We start from the raw sequence: 21,558 nt of genomic DNA, 5'->3' as shown, positions 1-21,558 counted from the left end.
CTTGGAGGATTTTCAAGGCCAGGTAGGAACCACCTGGTCTAGTGGAAGATGTCCCTGTGCCCAGCTGGAGGGTGGAACAAGATGACCTGTAAAGATCAATATGCAATTAATGTGTCATTAGAAAAGTGCTGCTACTGGGGGTGTTTTCTTCTTTGGCAATATCTGGTCATGGCTGAACTCTTGTGGCATTGCAGTACATTATGGTTGTGCTTCTTTAGCCTTTCCAATAAATGCTTTTTTTCTCTCTCTCAGAGAGGAAGATCCCTGATGAAGATTTCATTATATTAATTGATGGTTTAAATGAGGCTGAATTTCACAAGCCAGATTATGGAGATACCATAGTATCATTCCTGAGCAAGATGATTGGAAAATTCCCTTCCTGGCTGAAGCTGGTAGTGACAGTCAGAACAAGTCTACAGGTATGTTGAGACCCCAGCCAGGGATGAGCTGTGTCATTGTCCTAATGGACTTGGGAAAGAAGATCTTACTGGGTGTTCTGGATTTGCTCAAGACCATTTTTTTCAGGTTATCCTTTTGGCTTTTTTATCCTTGGATTTATGTCCATGTTCCCAGGTTCACTCTACACCTTTGGAAGGATTTAATCCATCATTGCTTATTGTTGATAATAAATGTTCATCAGCAAATGATTGAGATCATTTTGTGAGACAGCTCATGTGCCCCTGACCCATGGAGCCTTTGGGAGGGCAGGGAATTCACTGGGAATGGCAGCAGCTTCCCCAGGTCCAGGAGAGCACACACTGCTCCTCAGTGCTGGGCTTTGGTTTTTGCTCAGTAACGGAGTAAATTAAATACCACTTGGAAGAAATCTTTTTGTAAGTAAATTGCATCCTGATGGCTTGAATTCCTCATTTAATTAGGGCTTTTGCATCCCTGAGGTCTTCACTGCAGCTTGAGTTTGCACTGTCTCTGTTTCATTGGAGAGCTTAAGGCTTTTCTGGAGTTGGCCTCGTGCAGATTGGTTTCATCACCTCTCCTCACAGAGAGCACATGGGGCAAGAATTTCATTGCAGAGGCCTTTGATGATGTTTGCTTTATGTTGAATCAGGGAGTTCAGTAGATGAGAATTCCCTGCATGCAGTGTCCTGCAGCAGACAGATCATTGCTTTGCCCTGGAAAATACAAGTATTGTGTGTGCTGATGTTGATGTGGAGTGCAGAAGGATGATCCCAGGGAGGCCCTTGGTCTCAGCTTCAGCAAGTTTCTCGTGGCCTCAGATCTGTCATCTGGATGTCCATTCCTCTGACAGGACAGCCAAAGGGATGGGAGGTCAATGCATGGTTGGGAGGATAGGAATAACAAGGGCAGTGCTCTGTGTGACTTTATCATCCCTTTCATGGATATACTGTTAGAAACAGTGTCCCTTGTTTTTATTTCAGTCATATTTCACATACAACCTGCTTGATTATAGAGGAGAGTGTGAGGCCCTGAGGGCAGAAACTGCTGTTTGTGTTCTTGCCCTGGTGGAAGGTCTCAAAGGAGTCTCAAACATACCATTGTAATAGAAAATAAGTTTACTTAATGAACAGTAAATGCTGCCAGCATGAGTATCTTTTCTTCTTTCTTTCTTTGTAGGAAATAATTAAGCTGTTGCCCTTCCACAGAATATTTTTGGATAGACTGGAAGAGAATGAAGCCATCGACCAGGACCTGCAGGCATACATCCTTCACAGGATACACAGCAGCTCAGAGATCCAGAACAACATCTCCCTCAACGGCAAGATGGACAACACCACCTTTGGCAAACTCAGCTCTCACCTCAAGACCTTGAGCCAAGGCTCCTACCTGTACCTGAAACTCACTTTTGATCTGATAGAGAAGGGATACCTAGTTCTAAAGAGCTCCAGCTACAAGGTGGTGCCAGTGTCCCTGTCGGAGGTGTACCTGCTGCAGTGCAATATGAAGTTCCCAACACAGTCTTCCTTTGAGCGGGTCATGCCTCTCTTGAACGTGGCAGTGGCTTCTCTGCACCCCTTAACAGATGAACATATTTTTCAGGCCATTAATGCAGGTAACATTGAGGGCACTTTGGAGTGGGAGGACTTTCAGCAGAGGATGGAGAACCTTTCTATGTTTCTTATCAAACGTAGAGACATGACACGAATGTTTGTTCATCCCTCTTTCCGTGAGTGGCTTATTTGGAGGGAAGAAGGTGAAAAAACCAAGTTTCTTTGTGATCCCAGGTAAGCAAATGCTCTGAGAAATCAGAGCTTGCCAGTGTGTTGCTCTGCACTGTTACCTGAATCATTTTATTTGACAAGGTTGCACATGGCTGCCCTTAGCCAGCTTTGCTCTGTGTACACTGTAACTCTGCATTCTGTGCTGAGCTCCTTATGTTGTTCATGGAGAGAAACCAGCACCCCTGGGCACACACCTGACCTGGCAAACATAACACTCACCTTTGGAATGAGATGAGCTGCTCCTCAGGAGGCCCTGGGCTGTCCAGCTCAATTATCACCAGGAGCAGCTGCCAGCTCAGTCCTGGAGGAGGGGAAGCATTGTCCCTTTCTCCAAAGGTACCAAAAGCACAGGAGGTGGGAGGTAAGAAGTGCAAAGATAAATAGTGTGGATACATCTTTTTCAGTTACTTCTTTTCTAAGATGTGTTCCTGGTAGATCTACTAAGTGTTTTTTTGCAAACAAAGGACAGAATTGTTCTGTAGTGATTTTGGACTGTAAATGCATCTGTAATCTCTGTGCTGACAGCAGCTGACTTCCTGGCTTAGTGCACAGGGAACAGAATTTAATCACAGTTAGATTTGTATTCTCTAAGCCCAATGATCTCTGTCAACAACATTACTTCTGTTTCTAATGACAAGTGGGAGCAGATGATCTGACTGTAATTCTCACAGCTTATCCTTGTAAGTTTTGTTCCATTTTCCTCCCCATTTCTTGAAATATGATTGAAATCATCAAGGAAACAGGTTCAAGGGTGTGTCAGTGACCTGCCTGAAGACAATCTCATGGTATCTGCTGGAGCTGGAAAGCACCTGGCTGATCAAGGCAGCTGTGGCTGTTAGTGGTGTCAGAGTAATTTACCACTTTAGATTTGAGCTAAACAGGCTGCAGTAGAAAAATATGAAGTAGTTCCTCCCAATGGGCATCTTCTTGTTTTTACTGGGTTCTGGCAATTCCTGTTGAGAAGCCTCTCCCAGCAGCAGGTTCCTTCAGATTGTTCAGAGTTATTTAATATCCTTACTTGGGAGTCAGTGCTGTCCTGTCCTGTGTCCAGTGCTGCTTCCTCCAGCCCAGATGTTCCAGATGTGCTGGGTTAGTGTGGCCTGGCTGCAGGAGAGATTCTGTGTCACTGATCACACAGAACCTGCAGGGTGAGCCCTGAAAGGAGCAACTCAGCAAAATCTCTGCTTTCCAAATCACTGCCTTCCATCATTACCCTGAAAATAGAATCCAGGTCTTCCCTGGTGGGTGCTGCAGGTGGGAGCAGTGCCTGTGGCTCAGTGACCTGGGGGCTGTGGCTCCAGAAATCCTCTTCATCCTCCCAGTGCTGGCAAAGGGCACTCTGCCATACCAGATTCAGAAGGAAATGGGGATGTGCTGCATTTTAGGTGGTTTTGCACTGAAACAAAGCTTGTAATCAGCACAAAGGCACAAATTGTTTGCTCAACAAGTCAGCAGAAGGATTTTTGCTCAGCATTTGGGTTTGGTGCTGCATTTTCTGAGCATCACAAACACATCATGCTGCCCTCAAGACAGTTCAGGGGGTTTTCAGGTATTGCTTTCCATCTCATATATGCCATTAATGTGGGGAAATGAATGGTGGCTTTATAGAGACCACTCATGCTCTGTGCCAGCAGGGTGTCCCCACAGAGCTGACCTGACTTAGCTCCTTCCCAGAGGAAAAAGGAAGTGGGATCAACCCATACATCCCATAATAATGTGTGTAATATGCACTAACTGCATCATGTCTGATGGTAACTGATGAAACCAGATACAATCCAGAGATTAATAGACAGGAATCCCTGAGCTATGACACTCCACAAAATCCTCCTGCCCAGCTGATACAGAGCTCAGAGCCTGGGAAACCCTGAGCAGCAATTAAGATGAATAATAATTTTTCATTTTATTTCTTGAAAGAGAAGCAGAGCTGGGCAATGACAGAGCTCACAGCAGTAGCCTGTGCAGATTTGTCTGGTTTGTTCACAGCCAGATGGATTTCTTTCTGCTCACTGGGGAATTGGGGGGACATGACAACTGCAGAGAGCTGTCCTGGCTCTGTGTTCTGTGCAGCACTGTGACCCTGCTGTGGCACAGTGAGCTGCTGGGGCTGCTGTCTTCCCCTCTCAGAAGAGCCTTGAACTGAAATGTGGGTTTGTGAAGCTGCTTTTAATTGACTGACCCTGGCAGACTGTCCAGGTGTGAGGCCATTATGAAGGAAATTGGAATAATGGGCCTCGTGTCCACTCATATCCCAGCTGGGATAATCCCAGATTTCATTAGTGAGAGCCAGTGCTCGTGTTCTCAGGAGTGGGGAAAGGAGGGGAGGGGAGAGGGGGACCAAAGTGTCCAGGAATTATCACATTTTGCTGTACTTTGGAGGAAAACAGCAGATCCCCACACTCTGGGGTCTTGGTTAGCCCATTGAGATGCTCAATGGACCCTCTTCTCTGCCCCCCTTCTCTGCCCCTCTTCTCTGCCCCCTTCTCTGCCCCCTTCTCTGCCCCCTTCTCTGCCCCCCTTCTCTGCCCCCCTTCTCTGCCCCTCTTCTCTGCCCCCATCATGTGTTTGCTGTCCAGGCAGGGGTGAGTTGTGAGTTGTGACATCCTCACCCTGCCAGCCCCTCCATTTCCAACCCACTGAGGTTTTTGTCAGAGCACTTGAGCAGCATTGCAGTAATGACCTCCCCAGCCTGTCAGGCCAGCACATCAACCAGAATAATCAACCAAGTGGCTTCCTTGACAAATAACATAGAACATTCCAGGGAAAGACTCAATTCTTTGTGACTGGTGCATGGAGAAAATGGTTCTTACTGCACATTCCTCCTACACTTGTATTTCTAAATCTAAATTCTGCTCTAATGCAGTGCTTCTTTCTGCCCAGACATAACCAGAAACTTCTATGCAATTATTTTCCATGCTTTTACAACTCTAATAAAATGTTTTATCCTTGTGCTGCTGCTGAAGGGGCTGTGAGACAGAAATGAAGTGATTTGTCCTGGCAAGGCAGTAAGAGAGCTGTAGTCAGATATGGACCCCAGAAGTGAAATTACTTGATCCAGGTTTAAGTGTAAGCATCTGAGTTACTTGTCTAGACTTGCTTGATAGTCAGAGGAGAGAAAAGAGTGATTCACTTCATGCTGAGCTCAGGGGCTGCAGTAGGTCAGAGGAGTGCCTGGGGAGCATCTGCTGCAGCTGAGTTCTGAGGAATCTGGGCTGATCTCCCCAGGAGATGGACAGGGTGAGCTGAATCTCTCCAGGCTGCTCCTCTGCCCTGCACACAAGCCTTTGAAGCACATTCCCAGATTTTCTTTTCATGGGAAAGCTACGGTGGGATCAAGGTACTCTCAGTGCTGTTGCCTGTGTGAGTGTCTCAGTTTGGGTTTTTGTGTCTCAGTTTGGGTTTTTGTGTCTCAGTTTGGGTTTTTGTGTCTCAGGGTGGCACTGGAGCAGCCAGAGCTGTGTGTGCTGGGGAAGAGGCTCTTTGTGCTGGCTGCAGTGGTTCAGCACCCGTAGGACCAGAACAAAGTGAAGATTTTATATTTTCACCTGCAGTGCTTCACCTGTGGCTTGGTGAGGCTCAGTTTCAGGGCCTGCCATGCAGGTGTGTGCTGCAGTCCCTGCATCTCCTGAGTCCTTGGTGGGCACAGTGCCCAGGGATGGGCAGGACTGAGCAGAGTGGCACAGGGATGGCAGAGGAGCTGCCTGGGCACAGGGTGGCTCCTGCTCACTGCTCCAGGGCAGGCTTTGGAAGGATGAGCAGTTGCTGAACCCACAGCAAGGCCATTTCCTCACCTCCTCCCTCCTCTCCTGCAGCCATGAACCAAAGCTGTGTGATGGACCTGCAGGAGGGTGCAGCTCTCAGCCAGAAGAGTTGCCATGGTTTCTGGCTGAGCTGCCTTCCAGTACAAGACTCTGTAGGGATTTTACATTTTCCTTTTTCTCTTGGGATCACATTGCAAGTGGAGATTTTTCCTACACAAAATTAATGTTTTTATGTGTTATCCAGCAAAGTGATAGAGTGAAGGCTTTAGAGCAAAATTGTTTTATTTTGATGGAATCTGATTGACAAATAATAGTCCTCAGTGTAAAGATAATTCATTTAGAAAGTTGGAAGAAAAATAAGCTGGTGAAAATTATATTTCTGACAATTCAGGGATACAACAAACAGATTTAAATGAGGAGTTGGTCTTTGCAATGCACGTCTTGACTTGTTAAAAATTACCCCCAGATCAGTCCTCCATGTGGAGCTCACTTGGGCATTATGGTGCATGGATTAATTGATTTTCTTTCTCTTTTTTATTATAAGGCTCTAAAAAGCTCTTAAAATACACTCAGATTGATTGTTAGCTGAAATAATCAACTGTTCACCAAAACCCAGGGTAGGTCTTAATTGTTTTCTGCACATTCATGAGGGATGGATTTTACTCAGCAGAGCAAAGGCATTGTTTGAATTCAAGGTGAGGCACAATAATGGGTTTAGAATTTATTTGAATTCCTTATATATTAGACAGAAAATTAAAAATAATGCAGTGCCCACTAGCACCGTGTGGGGCCAGAGATGGAATAATCAGGTTTTCCAGACTGGATGCCATCATTATTTAGCATTGCTTTACCCTTGGAATTGCCTCTCTTAGTGTCTTTCTCATTGCTCCAGAGTGCTGGTTTTGGAGCTCTTTGAGCTTTGTGAGTGCCCCAGGCAGAGGTCCAGGCAGCCCTGGCCCCACCAGCACAGCTCACCATCCTCACCTGCTCACCATCCTCACCATCCTCACCATCCTCACCATCCTCACCATCCTCACCTGCTCACCATCCTCACCATGCTCACCATCCTCACCATCCTCACCTGCTCACCATCCTCACCTGCTCACCATCCTCACCATCCTCACCATCCTCACCTGCTCATCATCCTCACCATCCTCACCATCCTCACCATCCTCACCTGCTCATCATCCTCACCATCCTCACCATCCTCACCATCCTCACCTGCTCACCATCCTCACCTGCTCACCATCCTCACCATCCTCACCATCCTCACCTGCTCACCATCCTCACCTGCTCACCATCCTCACCATCCTCACCATCCTCACCTGCTCACCATCCTCACCATCCTCACCTGCTCACCTGCTCACCTGCTCACCATCCTCACCATCCTCACCTGCTCACCATCCTCACCATCCTCACCATCCTCACCTGCTCACCATCCTCACCATCCTCACCATCCTCACCATCCTCACCATCCTCACCTGCTCACCATCCTCACCATCCTCACCATCCTCACCATCCTCACCTGCTCACCATCCTCACCATCCTCACCATCCTCACCATCCTCACCTGCTCACCATCCTCACCATTCTCACCTGCTCACATCAGCAGGGCAGCTCCTTCTCACAGGCTCATCAGCCATGCAAAGCTCAGCACTGGGTTGCATTGGGGGTTGGATATATTGTCCTCATAAAATCTGATCTTTTTCTTTACTTCTGGACTCAGAACTTCTGTCTGCTGGGCCATTTTCACATCTAAATAGAAGAAAATATTCACAGAATAATCCATCCTGTGGCATTGAGGCACCAAGAAGAGAGGAGTGGAGTTAACCAGAAACTGATCAAAGAAGGAAATGTTACTGAATTTGTTCCTGTTATTTTATTCCTGAAATACTACAACTCACTTTTAGACCAAAATCATCTTCCAGCAGGGCAGCAAAGAATAGCCTTGACTGTTTTGTTTGCATTTTTTTAATAATGTGAATTTCTTCCAATTCATTTGCAATTACAACATCAGAGGGGAAACTACATTAGAAAAAAAAAATCAATAAATGGATTTTAGGGATAAACTGTTCCTTCAAGAGGAGATTGTGGAGCTGAGATTGGGTTTTCTGCAGGACAGACAGCCAGAGATGTCAGCAGGGAGGGAGCTCTGGCTGTGTCACATCAGTTATGACACTGAGCTGCAGAAAATGGGAATACACATCTCTTGCAGACTGGGCACAGTGTCAGATCTCTTGATTTTGGATTGTTTTCATGGGATTAGCTGGAAGAAGGGAGATGTGGGTGTAAATCAGGGAATTGGGACTTCAGTAGGTTCAGAAATGACCAGGCCTGAATCTCAATTATTTTTTGTCTTTTACTCTGGTGCTGCAATTCCTAAACACTGCAACACATTTAAATCCTTTAAAATCTTTTTTACCTGAGAACTGGAAGAGTTTTGATGATGCACAGATCTGGAAGCTTTTAATATTTCCTTTTGTATTTAAGCATTCTCCTTCACTGCTCTTTGGGCACACCAGTATTTTATAATGAGACTTTGTCCTTCTCCATCTGTGACATGAGGGATGGAGTGACCTGGGGACTGTGCTGAGGTACCAACATCTGCATCCTCTGCTCTGCACCAGAGCTGGATGTGACTCAAGTTGGGGTAGATAAGGGAGCAGAGATCAGATCCAGCATCTCTTTATAAATGCATGGAGTGACAGGACAAGGGGAATGGCTTCAAACTGACAGACAGCAGGTTTAAATTGGATATTAGGAAAATATTCTTTCCTGAGAGGGTGGGCAGGGCTGGCAGGAGCCCAGAGCAGCTGTGGCTGCCCCTGGATCCCTGGCAGAGCCCAGGCCAGGGGGGACACCCTGGGACAGAGGGAGGGTCCCTGCCATGGCAGGGGTGGGATGGGTGGATTTCAGAGTCTCTTCCAACCCAAACCATTCCATAATTCCACATAACCTCCTCTTAGAGGGCTCTCTTCTCTTGGAGCTGCTGTAGGGGAGCACTGGTTCATGCTGTGTAGGGTGTTGGGATGATCAGAGACTCATTTTTATGTCTTTATATACATATATGAATATATTTGCACATGTGTAATGATGTATCTAAATGCACACTGTGTACAGACACACATGTGCCCATCTGGGCACAATCCTTACCATTGCAGGAGTTGATACAAGCACAAAGAGCAGATTAAAGCTGCAGGAGCTGAGCTGGCAGGGCCATTAATTTTTCACAAAAAAAAAAAAAAATCTTACATTAAAAATGGAAAAATCTCTGATGATAAACTCTGCAGTGGTGAAATTCAAAGCATATCATTTCACTGAGCTCCTTGATGTGAAATCATTACTGCCACTCTGCTGTATTAAAGAAAAAACCAGCCTGTGCTGTTGCAGTCTGGTTTAGTTTCCAATTAATGTTGACAGAACAAGTATTTATCAAGCAGCCAGCAGTCAAGGTCTGGGAAGCATTGCAGAGGTGAAGTATTACTCATGAATACTGTACTCTATTCTGGAGTATTTCCTACATGCCTTATTTATAACACCAAAGTCATGTCTGTAATTAAATGTAGGTAAATACCTTCCAACTGCAGCTGAAAAGCAATTTGGGAGCTGCCAGGGGGTGCCAGGGGGGAGCTGCACTCCAGCTCGTGCTGCAGAGAACACAGAAGATTCTGGATTTTCAGTTCATGCTTAGGATTAATGCAGTTTAGATCCATTGAGAGCCTTCTGCATTCTGGAGGAGTTTCTCAGCAGGCAGCAGGAGCCTGGTGGTGTTTGTCCTGTGCTGGGGGCACAGTGTGGCTGCAGAGCCCCTGTGGGCACTTTGGGGCAGCAGGGGCAGCTCCTGATCCTGAGGATCACCCCAGAGAGGGAAGGAGCTGATTCCTGACTCATGGAATTATAAACCTTGGGGTGGTTTGTGTTGGAAAGGAGCTGAGAGGTCACTCGTGGGCTGTGGCAGGGACAGTTCCCCATCCATCCTGCCCTGGGCACCTGCAGGGATGGGGCAGCCACAGCTGCTCTGGGTGTGCCAGGGCCTGCCAGGCTTTTCCTGGTGTCTGTCTGTGCCTCCTGTCCCTGGGAATCTGATGGTTTATTGGGATGGACTGAGTGCATTGCAGCAATTCCAGTTTTCAGAGTCCCACTGAGTGGGGCTGAGTTCAGTGCAGCACTTGCCATTCTGTGACTTCCAGCAGTGTTGGCAACACTCAGGCTGTGTTTCCTTCCATTGTTTACCCCTGCTCTGTTTCCCTTCCTTCCCACAGACATTCCCAGAGGTTCCCCAGTGTCACAAGCACAAGAATTTGTCCCTCCAGCAGGAATCCTGATGTTCTCTCCCATTCCAAGGACGGGGAGAGCCAAAGGGAGGCAAGGCAGCAAACTGGGTTTAACCAAGGTGCTGGAACCACCTTCAGGGCCCTTCTGCCCCAGCTTTTGGTGTTTTGTCCCTTCTGTTGGTGCTGCCTGGAGACCCCTCAGCACAGGTGCAGGGATTGGAGGCAGTGCCTGGCACTGGGGCATGGTGATGGATTTTCAGCTCTCAGCTGAGTTGTGATGGGCACAGCCACGTCTGGAGAGGCTTTTCCTCCAGTCAGGGGAAGCATGGAGCAGTGGGCACAGCCATGTGCCAGGCCAGGCTGTGGAGAGCAGCTTGACAGGCAGAAAAACAGGGTTTGCTTCCTTATTTTTATGGCTGGGTCACCCTAAGAGTGAAAGCAGTGTCAGTCAATAAAATCCTGTGTTTTGTTCCAGCACCACTGGCAGAGTGGCTCTGGGCTCTGCTCACACAAATCCATGTGTTACCAATCCAAAAGGAGCTTCATTAGCAGGGCCCAGGGGGCACCTTGCCAAAAACCTGGCCAGGCCATTACAAGTCATTCACTTTTTTTTTTTTTTTTTTCCTGAGTTTATTTTGAGGTGGACAGTAATTCACCCTGAATGGGGATGAACTGGTAAATCCCCAGTGCTGTGAAAGCTTCTATCTTGTGTAATATTTACTAGATCTTTGGCCATGCAAAGGATTTCTTTGCTTTACCAGACAGGGATGAGCTAATAACATTTCCTGTCCTTAAAAGCCCTTTTAAAGCCACAGCTGATATCATATTTTATTTTCCTTGGCTGGAAGGGGTTTGATTGCTTTTAGTGCAGTCACTTTTTCATGTACTCTTAGAAATGAAGTGGTTTAAAAGGATTCCTTTGGGAGCAGCCAGGGGCTTAAGGAAGAATACAATTTTGTTGGTAAAACCAAAAAAAAAAAATCCCACAGACCTCTGATGTCCCAGTGTGGAGCCTCTCTGGCTCCTGCCCTGCTCCCTGCATCTCCTGCTGTGGCATCCAGGTGTGCCTGGGCAGGTGTTTGCTGATCTCACCCAGAAATGGTGTTAAAGCTTCACACTGCAGCATCCTGTATGTTCTGTGTGTCTCTGGAAAATCATCTTCTCACATCTTTGAGAAGATTCAGCCATGTTGAACTTGCAGTGTTACAAGATGGGAATCTGTAAGTGTTTAAAGGTTTAAAAAATATCAGTAAAAATCACCTTGAGCAGCAGAAGTTATTGTCTGATTTATTATATTTTTGCCTTGTTGTGTGATTCAGTTAATTTGCTGTGGTTGTCAATCTGGTAGGGCATTGCCAGAAGCACCTTTAGTACTGGTAAAACTGAAGAAGGATTTTAAAGGGAGATTTACCAAGAAATAATGTTGTTGTTTCACACAGGGCAGTGAGTGCAGGTGTCATTTACAGCACATTTTCTTCCAAGTGTGGATATTGTAAATATGGCATTTTCCAGTGACTTCAGGTTAGTTACCTGCTTTGTGAATGGTGAAAATTCAACCTGCTCTGTTTCCCAAAGCTGGATGTGGTTGAAGGATTAGGATTTTTGCCCTCAAAAGTTGTTTTGTTGGTCTGATAGCAAACAATAACATCATTTTTCTTCTGATTTTAGGAGTGGCCACACACTACTTGCCTTCTGGTTTTCCCGCCAGGAAGGAAAATTAAACAGACAACAAACCATAGAACTGGGACATCACATTCTCAAAGCACATATTTTTAAGGTAACAGAAATTCAGATGAAGGTTTGTGCAATAACATCATCTGCAGCACTCACTCTCCTCTTGTTGTGGGGCTGCTGGAAGAGTGTGAAAGTGAATTTTGGAAAATTGGCTGTGGTTCCTAAGAAATGCTTAAATTCAGCAGATAGCCTCAAATTCCCCTCAAATTGCTCTTCTGCCATAAGGAGCTTCTTGCTCTGAGATAGGAGTTCCTGTGGCAGCATCTAGAAAAAAGGACATTTTTTAAAAGGAGCAGTTTTGAAGAATCTAATACAAAATTTGGGTTGTAAGGGGAAAATCTGGTGGTTGTTGAAATTGGCTGGTTGGTCCATCTTACTCTTCACACAGACATTTAAGACCTGGGTAATTGAAAGGCAAACTTGGATGTGAGTATCAACATAAAACTAAGTATGATTCTTGCTGCTTGCCCAGGCACCAGAAGGTGGGAATGAGAGGATGGATTTGTAATATCACAGGAAATACAGATTTTCTTACAGCTGTTACCTGTGCTTGCTTCACACTAGTGAGAACAAGGCTGTATTTTCATCTGCTCTGTATGGTTTTATAGATTTGAGGGCTTTGGCACTCAGGTTTCTGTTCCTAGAGTAAACAGATGAATTCTGCCTTGTGTGAGTCCTGTTGGATTGATTGATTTATTGTGCCAGATTCCCCACCAGGTGTAGCAGCAAAGTCTCTTTATTTGGGAATACAATGGCTGGAGCCAAAGGGAAGAGCCCAGACTGGAGCATTACCCCTCAGGGATCCATTTCCCATTCCCAGTAACATTCCCAAAGCCAAATTCTGCCCTGAGTTTTCATTTGAGCTGCCATTCACACCTGAGGGTTCCAAACCTTCATTTCACATGTCCATAGTGGGAACTGGTAACTGAGATTCAGACTCTGAGCAAATGATAATTTTCATTAAGGGGAGAAGTTTCCAGGAGATTCCAGGTGTAAGTGAATGATATTTACAGTAGTAGAAAATGCAAGTTAGCATATGACAAATGTCAGTCAAGCCTTGTGTTCCTCATCACTCAGCAAAATCCTTGTGTTTACAGCACTGCAGGAAGGCCAATAGTGACAGATAAAACATGATAAAATGTTGTTTACAAGCAGTACAAAGTTTCAAAAGGGTTTGAGTTAGCTGGATTAGAAATTGTAAGTTAGTATTTTGCTTTTCCTCGAATAGATTTATTTTTATTGCTTATTTTAACAAGTGTTTACTGAGGATTTGTGAGTGTTTGCTGAGTGAAACAAGAGCTGCATTCGTTTCTGAGGGAGGCAGTAGGCTGGAATATTGCAGACCATGTTTAAGGGCTCAAGCATTCTTTAAAGAAATATTTCCATGAGTACATGCACTGACTCTGCCAGTGCCTGTATTTGTTTCTAAACAAGCATTTTTCCATTCAGGCTTTTCATTCTGGCTGATCTTTTGCTGAAGCCATTGCCAGTGTGGCCATGGGCTTCCTGCCAAGTGGGAGCATGTCAGGTCATCAGGTCAGGCTGTTTTTCCTCAAGTTGCCATGTTACAGCAGCAGACACAAAGATCTTTCTGCAGACACTAAGATCCTAATTTTGAAGGTATTTATGGAGGCCTGGTGCCATTATAATTTCATTTTATGTACCCATCAGGAAGCCAGGAGAATATTAGAGCTAAAGTGTTTTGTCCAGCCAGGGAGTGCTGAGAGCTGGGTACAGAAGCAGACTTTGATAAAACAGAGAAGAAAACTTTTCCTTCTCCAATCCTTCCTAGTTTGAATCCACTGGTGCCTTAGCAAGGTGATGATGGAACACTTGGAATTTTCAGGTGTAAAAAAAGCAAGTGATGCTCAGACACAGAGTGCTGACCTGACACATGGGTAAGAAGACATTTTCAGGTTTCCATCTTAACTTGCTGGCTGAGATCTGATGGTTTTGTCTTATCTTTTAAACATCCTCAAACAGTTTAGGGGGGCAGGGAAAGGAAAAATACAAATGTTTTAGTCTTTTAAATCAGCTGCCAGTCTTAACAGGGATATATAGAAAGCCAAGTTGAAAAGCCTGGCATGGAATAAAAGAGAAATGTGCAGTTATGATACAAGAGGACCCAAACCTCATTGATTGTGAAGGTCAGATATGGCAGATTGTCACATTATCTTGTGTGTAGTCATTATAGTCCTGAAAGTCCTTTGAAGTCCAGAGACCCATGAGGATGTGCCCAGTGTAACTGAGATTTGTGAGTGTGGATCTAAGTTACTTTCTCTTTTTCAGGGTCTGAGTAAAAAAGTTGGGGTATCTTCCTCCATCCTGCAAGGGCTTTGGATCTCCTACAGCACTGAGGGTCTTTCCATGGCTTTGGCATCTCTGAGAAATCTCTACACCCCCAACATAAAGGTACTGGAGGGGAGGGGGGAGCTGGGGGGGTCAGAATTCACCAGGAAGCTCCAGCAATGGGCAGTGACCCTGCAGAGGGTTCACTGGAGCTGTGCCAGTCCTGGCCAGGCTGAGCAGCTGCTGGGTGTTTGTCCTGAGCTGAGGACAGGCCTTTCATCAGCTGAGATTTTTTTACCATTTGGGGTCAGTCCATCAACTCTGCTGCTTTGACCAGGGATCTCCTTTTGGTTGCAATGAGCAAACAGTGGGTCTGTGCCTGTGCAAAATGGAGATTTTCCTCCTCAGAGATGTGGAATGCAACAACTGATGCTGGAACTTGACATGTCAAGGGCTTTGGCTTAGATAGACATGAACTCTGAGGTGACTCCAAATCCAGCAGCACGTGCTCCTGTGCTGCTTCAGGCACTTCTTTTGCAGTGCTGAGTGTGTTGGCTTAGGTGTGCCCATCTCTACAGCAGGAAGGATTTCAGACACAGGTGCAGTTTGGGATTGTTTCTCACTTGCAGGGATGTTTATTGCAGATCCTTCCCACCCAGGCAAGGTGAGCTCAGTGTCTGTCCCCATGTCCCTCCCTGGTCACTGTCCAGCATCAGGTGCTGCCCTTTCCACAGGAGCCATGGCACAGCCAGAGCAGCCCTGGAGAGGAGTCCCATGGCAGTGGGGCTGAGTGCAGCTCTCTCCAGCTGTGGCAGCTCTCTCCAGCTGTGGCTTTTGCTTCCCCCTCCCTGCCATGACCCAGCTGCTGCAGCAGGGCTGGGCTGACTTTGTTCCACAACAAGGGGTGGCTGCACCCTTGAGACACTTAGCAGCCACTTGGGAGCTGCTGCAACTGCTCCATCTGCATCAGAAGGTTCCAGCTGTGGGGCAGATGTTGTACTGAGCATTGGCTGTTTGCTGTGCTGACCTTCAGCTCTCTCCCCTCCAGGTCAGTCGCTTGCTGATTTTGGGAGGTGCAAACGTCAATTACCGTACGGAGGTTCTGAACAATGCCCCAGTGCTGTGTGTGCAGTCCCACCTGGGCCATGCAGAGATGGTGGCTCTGCTGCTGGAGTTTGGGGCCAACGTGGACGCGCCCTCGGAGAGCGGCCTGACCCCGCTGGGCTACGCGGCCGCCGCCGGCTGCCTGAGCATCGTGGTGCTGCTGTGCAAGAGACGGGCCAAGGTGAGCACTGGGGCCTGCAGGGCTCACCTGGGGGGCTGAACACTGCTGAGAGCTCACCTGGGCTGCCCTGCACTGCCCAGGGCTCACCTGGGCTGCTGAGCACTGCTGAGAGCTCACCGGGGCTGCTGAGCACTGCTGAGAGCTCACCTGGGCTGCCCTGCACTGCTGAGAGCTCACCTGGGCTGCCCTGCACTGCCCAGGGCTCACCTGGGCTGCTGAACACTGCTGAGAGCTCACCTGAGCTGCCCTGCACTGCCCAGGGCTCACCTGGGCTGCCCCACCCTGATCAGGGCTTACCTGGGCTGCTGAGCACTGCTGAGAGCTCACCTGAGCTGCCCTGCACTGCCCAGGGCTCACCTGGGATGCTGAGCACTGCCCAGGGCTCACCTGGGCTGCTGAGCACTGCTGAGAGCTCACCTGGGCTGCCCTGCACTGCCCAGGGCTCACCTGGGCTGCTGAGCACTGCTGAGAGCTCACCTGGGCTGCTGCACACTGCCCAGGGCTCACCTGGGCTGCCCCACCCTGCTCAGGGCTCACCTGAGCTGCCCCACCCTGCTGAGAGCCCACCTGACCTGCCCCACCCTGCTCAGGACTCACCTGACCTGCCCCACCCTGCTCAGGGCTCACGTGAGCTGCCCCACCCTGCTCAGGACTCACCTGAGCTGCCCCACCCTGCTCAAGGCTCACCTGGGCTGCCCCACCCTGCTCACGACTCACCTGACCTGCCCCACCCTGCTCAGGACTCACCTGAGCTGCCCCACCCTGCTGAGAGCTCACCTGACCTGCCCCACCCTGCTCAGGGCTCACCTGACCTGCCCCACCCTGCTCAGGGCTCACCTGAGCTGCCCCACCCTGCTGAGAGCCCACCTGACCTGCCCCACCCTGCTCAGGGTTCTGGAACAGTCCTTGAACCTCACCAAGTTAAAATGGCAGCGCTGCTTTTCTGGTACAAAACATTCTTTAAATTCCTCCCTGAGACACATTTTCCAAACTTTTTCATCAGACTCGTCCTAGAAAATTCCTCTTTGTTTAGCTTTGTGATGAGTGTTGGGAGTTTTAATTGTATGTAATAAGTCAAGTTGAAATACTTTGTTGAAGAAGAAAATTATGTTGATTTTTGAAGTGGAGCCTCCTGGAAACAATTTGTGGTTTCTCTGTATCTTTAATTTCAGTTCAAAAGGCAAAGTATGGGTTTGTGTAGGTTTGTACATCAGGATGATTGAGGGACTGTTCAGATCTTGCTGGGTTGTGTTGTCTGTAATAATGTGAGGATGGTATGAAAGAAAAAAAAAAGAATTTTCCTTTTGTTGGATATTTTGAGATAGTTTAGTGACTAAACTCCTGCCACTTGTAGTTTTCCTTGAATATCCCTAACAGTACTGAGGAAATCCCCCAAAATGCAGTTTGGTGTAGTTTGAGGACTGAGATATTTGCAGAAAAATTGCAATACTGCAAAAATTGCAGCCTGGGGCACTGGGAGCAGGGCTGGAATGAGATGTTGTGTCCCACCCAAACCATTTTATGATTCTGTGAATTAATATTAATAAAAATACGTTGATATAGTAATTATTGATATTTTTAACGATGCAGAGCACAGAAAGGGTCAGCAGGAGGATACAAACCTGCCTCCCTTGTGTTCTCCAGCTGTCCCTGTTGGGAAAGTGTCTGGAAATGCCATTTGATGTATTCAGACATCAAGTGGAAGCCATACCCCAAAATACAACCAGTCTGCCAGGCACTGTCTAATTCCTGCTGATTGTGCAGGCTGAGGGCTTCTGGGGCTCTCAAAACAGCTGATAACTGGAAAACAAACTGGTTTTCTTTTTGTGGATATGGCTGAAGGAGATACCAGTGTGGATGATTTCAGTGCACAAGAAAATTTTTATGCTGGACTCCAAGCCCCAAAGGAAAAAATATTTTTGTAGCCTTTGAGTCTGAAGAAAACTGAAGAAACCTAAAAAAAGCAATTTTATCTTCCCCAAAGCAAACATTTGTGGCCAAGATAATGCCAGAGGCTGGGACATTGCTCTGGAAATGTTTGGTTTTTAGTCATGGAAGTGATAGTTTACCAGAAAAATGCACATTTTGCACATGTGGCATGACTTTGAAACTGGGATTGGGAACTCTGAAGAAGCAGAGATGCCTTGGTCAGGATTTTGTCTAACTGTGTTTTTCCATCTCTTTTCAAGGTGGATCATTTGGACAAGAATGGGCAGTGTGCCCTGGTGCATGCTGCCCTCAGGGGGCACCTGGAGGTGGTGAAGTTCCTGATCCAGTGTGACTGGAGCATGGCTGGGCAGCAGCAGGGGGTGTTCAAGAAAAGCCACGCCATCCAGCAGGCCCTGATAGCTGCTGCCAGCATGGGCTACACCGAGGTGGGACAGCCCTGCCCTGCCTGCCCTGCCTTTTCTTACCCTGCCTGCCCTGCCTGCCCTGCCCTGCCTGCCCTGCCTTGCCCTGCCTGCCCTGCCCTGCCCTGCCCTGCCCTGCCTGCACTGCCTGCCCTGCCCTGCCCTGCCTGCCCTGCCTTTTCTTACCCTGCCTGCCCTGCCTGCCCTGCCTTTTCTTACCCTGCCTGCCCTGCCTGCCCTGCCCTGCCTGCCCTCCTGTCTTGCCTTACCCTGCCTGCCCTGCCCTGCCTTTTCTTACCCTGGCCTGCCCTGCCTGCCCTGCCTTGCCTTACCCTGCCTGCCCTGCCTGCCCTGCCTGGCCTGCCCTGCCTGCCCTGCTGCCTTGCCTTACCCTGCCCTGCCCCCCCTGCCTGCCCTGCCCTGCTGCCTTGCCCTGCCCTACTCTCCTGCCTTGCCTTAATACCCTCCCCTCCCCTCCCCTCCCCTCCCCTCCCCTCCCCTCCCCTCCCCTCCCCTCCCTCCCCCCTCCCCTCCCCTTCCCTCCCCCCTCCCCTCCTGCCCTGCAGGAACCCAAGGCTGATCCCTTTCCTGCCCCCTCCCCAAAGAACCTCTGAAGTTGGAGTGCAGAGTTCTGTCCTGCACTTCCTCCTGCCCCATCCCAGTGCTCACAGATCCCTGTGCTCTGGGCAGGCACCCAGGGGAGGAAGCAAAACAAGCCTTTGAATTGTCAGAGTCAACTTTTGGGATGAGCTTTGAAGCAGGGATAAGGTGGATGGACACCAGTGCAGGTGGAGGTGTGAGAACATGGAACTGGGCTGTGTGTCAGGGGAGAGAAGGGCCAGAGAGGTTCCTGCAGCCATCATGGCAATGATTTATGATGGGGAAGATGATACATGGAATAATTTGGGTTGGAAAAGCCCATTAAGGTCATTGAGTCCAGCCATTAACCCAGTGCCAAGCCCACCACTGCTGTTGGTCCTGCCCACAGAGCCCCAGTGGCAGCCCCTGTTCCTTCTCCTTCCCTTTGGAATGAGTTTCTTTCCTACCAAACACCTTCCCTCAGCCTCACCTCCTCCAGGAGATGCATCCACTGCCCACAGCAGGTCATCTGCACAGAGCAGACCCAGTTACACAGAATGACCCTACCAAGTCTCCTCAGGTGCCATCACATCAAGACACTTGGTTGGGTTTTTTTGCTTGTACAGGGCAGCAGGTTCAATGATTAATCTCAGGAAAAATATTCCCTTGATCTCAGGGTGCCAGGCAGAGACTGTTCCCTTCCTTCTGTGTATTTCAGGCAGCTGGTGTGAGGTATCAGCAGTTCCTGTACAGCACATTGGAGTTCATGATCTGACACATTGTTTTGTTTCAGATTGTCTCCTACCTGCTCGATCTTCCAGAAAAAGATGAAGAGGAGGTGGAGAGAGCACAGATCAACAGCTTTGACAGCCTTTGGGGAGAGACAGGTGATTTCTGCAGAAACTGTACCTTCCCTTCCCTTCCCTTCCCTTCCCTTCCTTCCCTTCCCTTCCCTTCCCTTCCCTTCCCTTCCCTTCCCTTCCCTTCCCTTCCCTTCCCTTCCCTTCCCTTCCCTTCCCTTCCCTTCCCTTCCCTTCCCTTCCCTTCCCTTCCCTTCCCTTCCCTTCCCTTCCCTTCCCTTCCCTTCCCTTCCCTTCCCAACAGGCAGCTCTGACATTCCCAGCCTGTTTCCATCTCTGTTGTCCCACACTTCTGCCACCAAAAATCCCAAAATCTGGACTACTCAGACATCTGGGAGTTTCTCTGGCAGAGCAGGGTTTCTGAATAACTGGGACAATTGGGAATGTGGATTTGTGACTGACAAATCACGCACAAACTGGGGAGCCATCTCAGGGGAATATGCACTTACACATTAAAATTGGTAGTAGGTAAGATGGGAAAATGAACAAAAATGAGCCAACTATCAAACTGAGCAGCCTTTTTGTACATGAAACAAGTCTGTGAGTTCATATGAAACTCAAGACTCTCTTTCACATAACTGTGTTATCATTATTATTATTATTTTCCCAAAAGTAAATAGTTTAAATAAATTTGGAGAGAAATGCAGGTTTCTATCTAAAAATAGCAGTCTGCTCTGAAAATCTGAATCCTGGCTTTTCTGGGTTCTGGTACTTGTTGCTCACAGAGCCTGGCTCAATGATATCAGCCTGATATCATCCAAATGGCAGTGCCAAGTGACATCATAAGTTTAGGAATTGCTGATAGCACACTCCAGCCAGCTCCAGATGGAGTATTTATTTCCCCCTGGGACAAAACTGATACCAAAACCCAGCAGAACAATGTCTGAGTCACTTATGCTGTCTCCATCAGAGGTGGAGGTGCAAAAAGCATCTCCCTCAAGCAGTTTGTCTTGCTGCCAGGTTGTGAAACAGATACAGGTGCAGGATGGGAATAGTTCAATGATTCCTTCTCCAGGGGAAGGTTTTTCTACAAGAGAGCACAGCAGCAGGAGGTGAATGCTCCAGTGCAGGTCTGTGCTGCAGGAGGTGACAGTTTCATGGTGCTCACTGACAGAGATGAGCCCATCCACAGCTGAACCCAGGCTCAGGCTCTCTTGGGGCAGTTTTGAGAAACACAGAAGTTGTTTTGTGCTGTTTGTGCCAAGACTTGGCTGCTGCATGGTGAGTGTTCCATCTGACACTGGTCCCTGTGGACATTTCTGTTTACCAGGGCAGGATGCTGGTGCTGCTCCTTGCCTGGGCTCAGTGACTCACCTTGGCTGTGCTGGGCTGTGGGAACTCTCCAGCAGCCAGTAAAACTTCAAACCTGCCCATTTTCACCCTCTTTAGTTCCTCCTGGATGGGCAAGGTCTGGCTGCTCAGAATCACAAGAGCTTTTGATTTCTCTTGAGCTGGAGCTGGAGCTGGAGCCACATACCCACAGCAGAGAACCCTGAGGAACAGAGCAGAAGGGAAAGAGAACAGAGCAGGCAGAAGGGAAAGAGAACAGAGCAGGCAGAAGGAATTGCAAGGGAAGGTGGAAAAATCATGGATCAAAACATCCTGTTGCAGTAAAGTCTTCTCCCAAGAATATTTCCTAATAAACACCAAACACTGGAGTGATTTACAATATTTTCATTGTTGCAAACATAAGTAATTTTGATGTAAAACACCTCAAATTAATGTGCAACATTTGAAGTGCAGGCAGGTTTAGAAGTAGAACCCAGCAGCCCTGCATGCCAGTCCCTCTGCCTCTTTCTGTATTTATAGTTTACATTTAAAACCCACGTGGATCTGATTATACATTTTGCAGAATGTTCTGCTTGTGGCAGCAAAAATGATTTTTCTTTTAACTCTTGGTGTCTCTCAACCCCAAGAGAAGAAAATTCAGCCATAATAAGGAAGAGAATTGAGAATTAATTAAGTCCCCCAATATTAACAGTGTTGCAGTTGGAAACCCATCAACACCTTGTAATCAGCCAACCCACAGAAATGTACTTCAAAGAAAAAACAAGTTACATCCTTCAGAAATAGACTCCCACCTTCTGCTCCAACTCCTACCAGAAGCAGCAGAACGTGGAGCCAGTGCTGGAGTGCACAGAAAGTTAGGGAGAGGGAGGAACCAGAAGGTCTAAAATTAATCCTGATACAAGTCACTGGCAGGTCCTGAACTTGGAACTATTTTCAGATTG

General features: G+C 47.7%; 1 protein-coding gene across 1 annotated transcript in view; it reads left to right on the top strand.

Moving 5' to 3' along the window:
* The window catches only part of TANC2 (tetratricopeptide repeat, ankyrin repeat and coiled-coil containing 2), a gene marked incomplete at its 5' end in the record, with an annotated part of 105,631 nt that overhangs the window by 69,133 nt on the left and 14,940 nt on the right, over positions 1-21,558 (top strand). Inside the window, 7 exons of the mRNA XM_079327616.1 lie at positions 253-419; positions 1,594-2,201; positions 11,898-12,006; positions 14,253-14,375; positions 15,301-15,537; positions 17,727-17,912; positions 19,261-19,354. Coding sequence (XP_079183742.1) covers positions 253-419; positions 1,594-2,201; positions 11,898-12,006; positions 14,253-14,375; positions 15,301-15,537; positions 17,727-17,912; positions 19,261-19,354 — 1,524 coding nt within the window. The remainder of the gene's footprint in view (positions 1-252; positions 420-1,593; positions 2,202-11,897; positions 12,007-14,252; positions 14,376-15,300; positions 15,538-17,726; positions 17,913-19,260; positions 19,355-21,558) is intronic.

Source organism: Erithacus rubecula, assembly GCF_903797595.1.
Source record: "Erithacus rubecula genome assembly, chromosome: 27".
In the NCBI taxonomy this organism is placed as follows: Eukaryota; Metazoa; Chordata; class Aves; order Passeriformes; family Muscicapidae; genus Erithacus; species Erithacus rubecula.
Note: the sequence above shows the minus strand (reverse complement) of the source record. Positions and strands in the feature narration are given on the sequence as shown.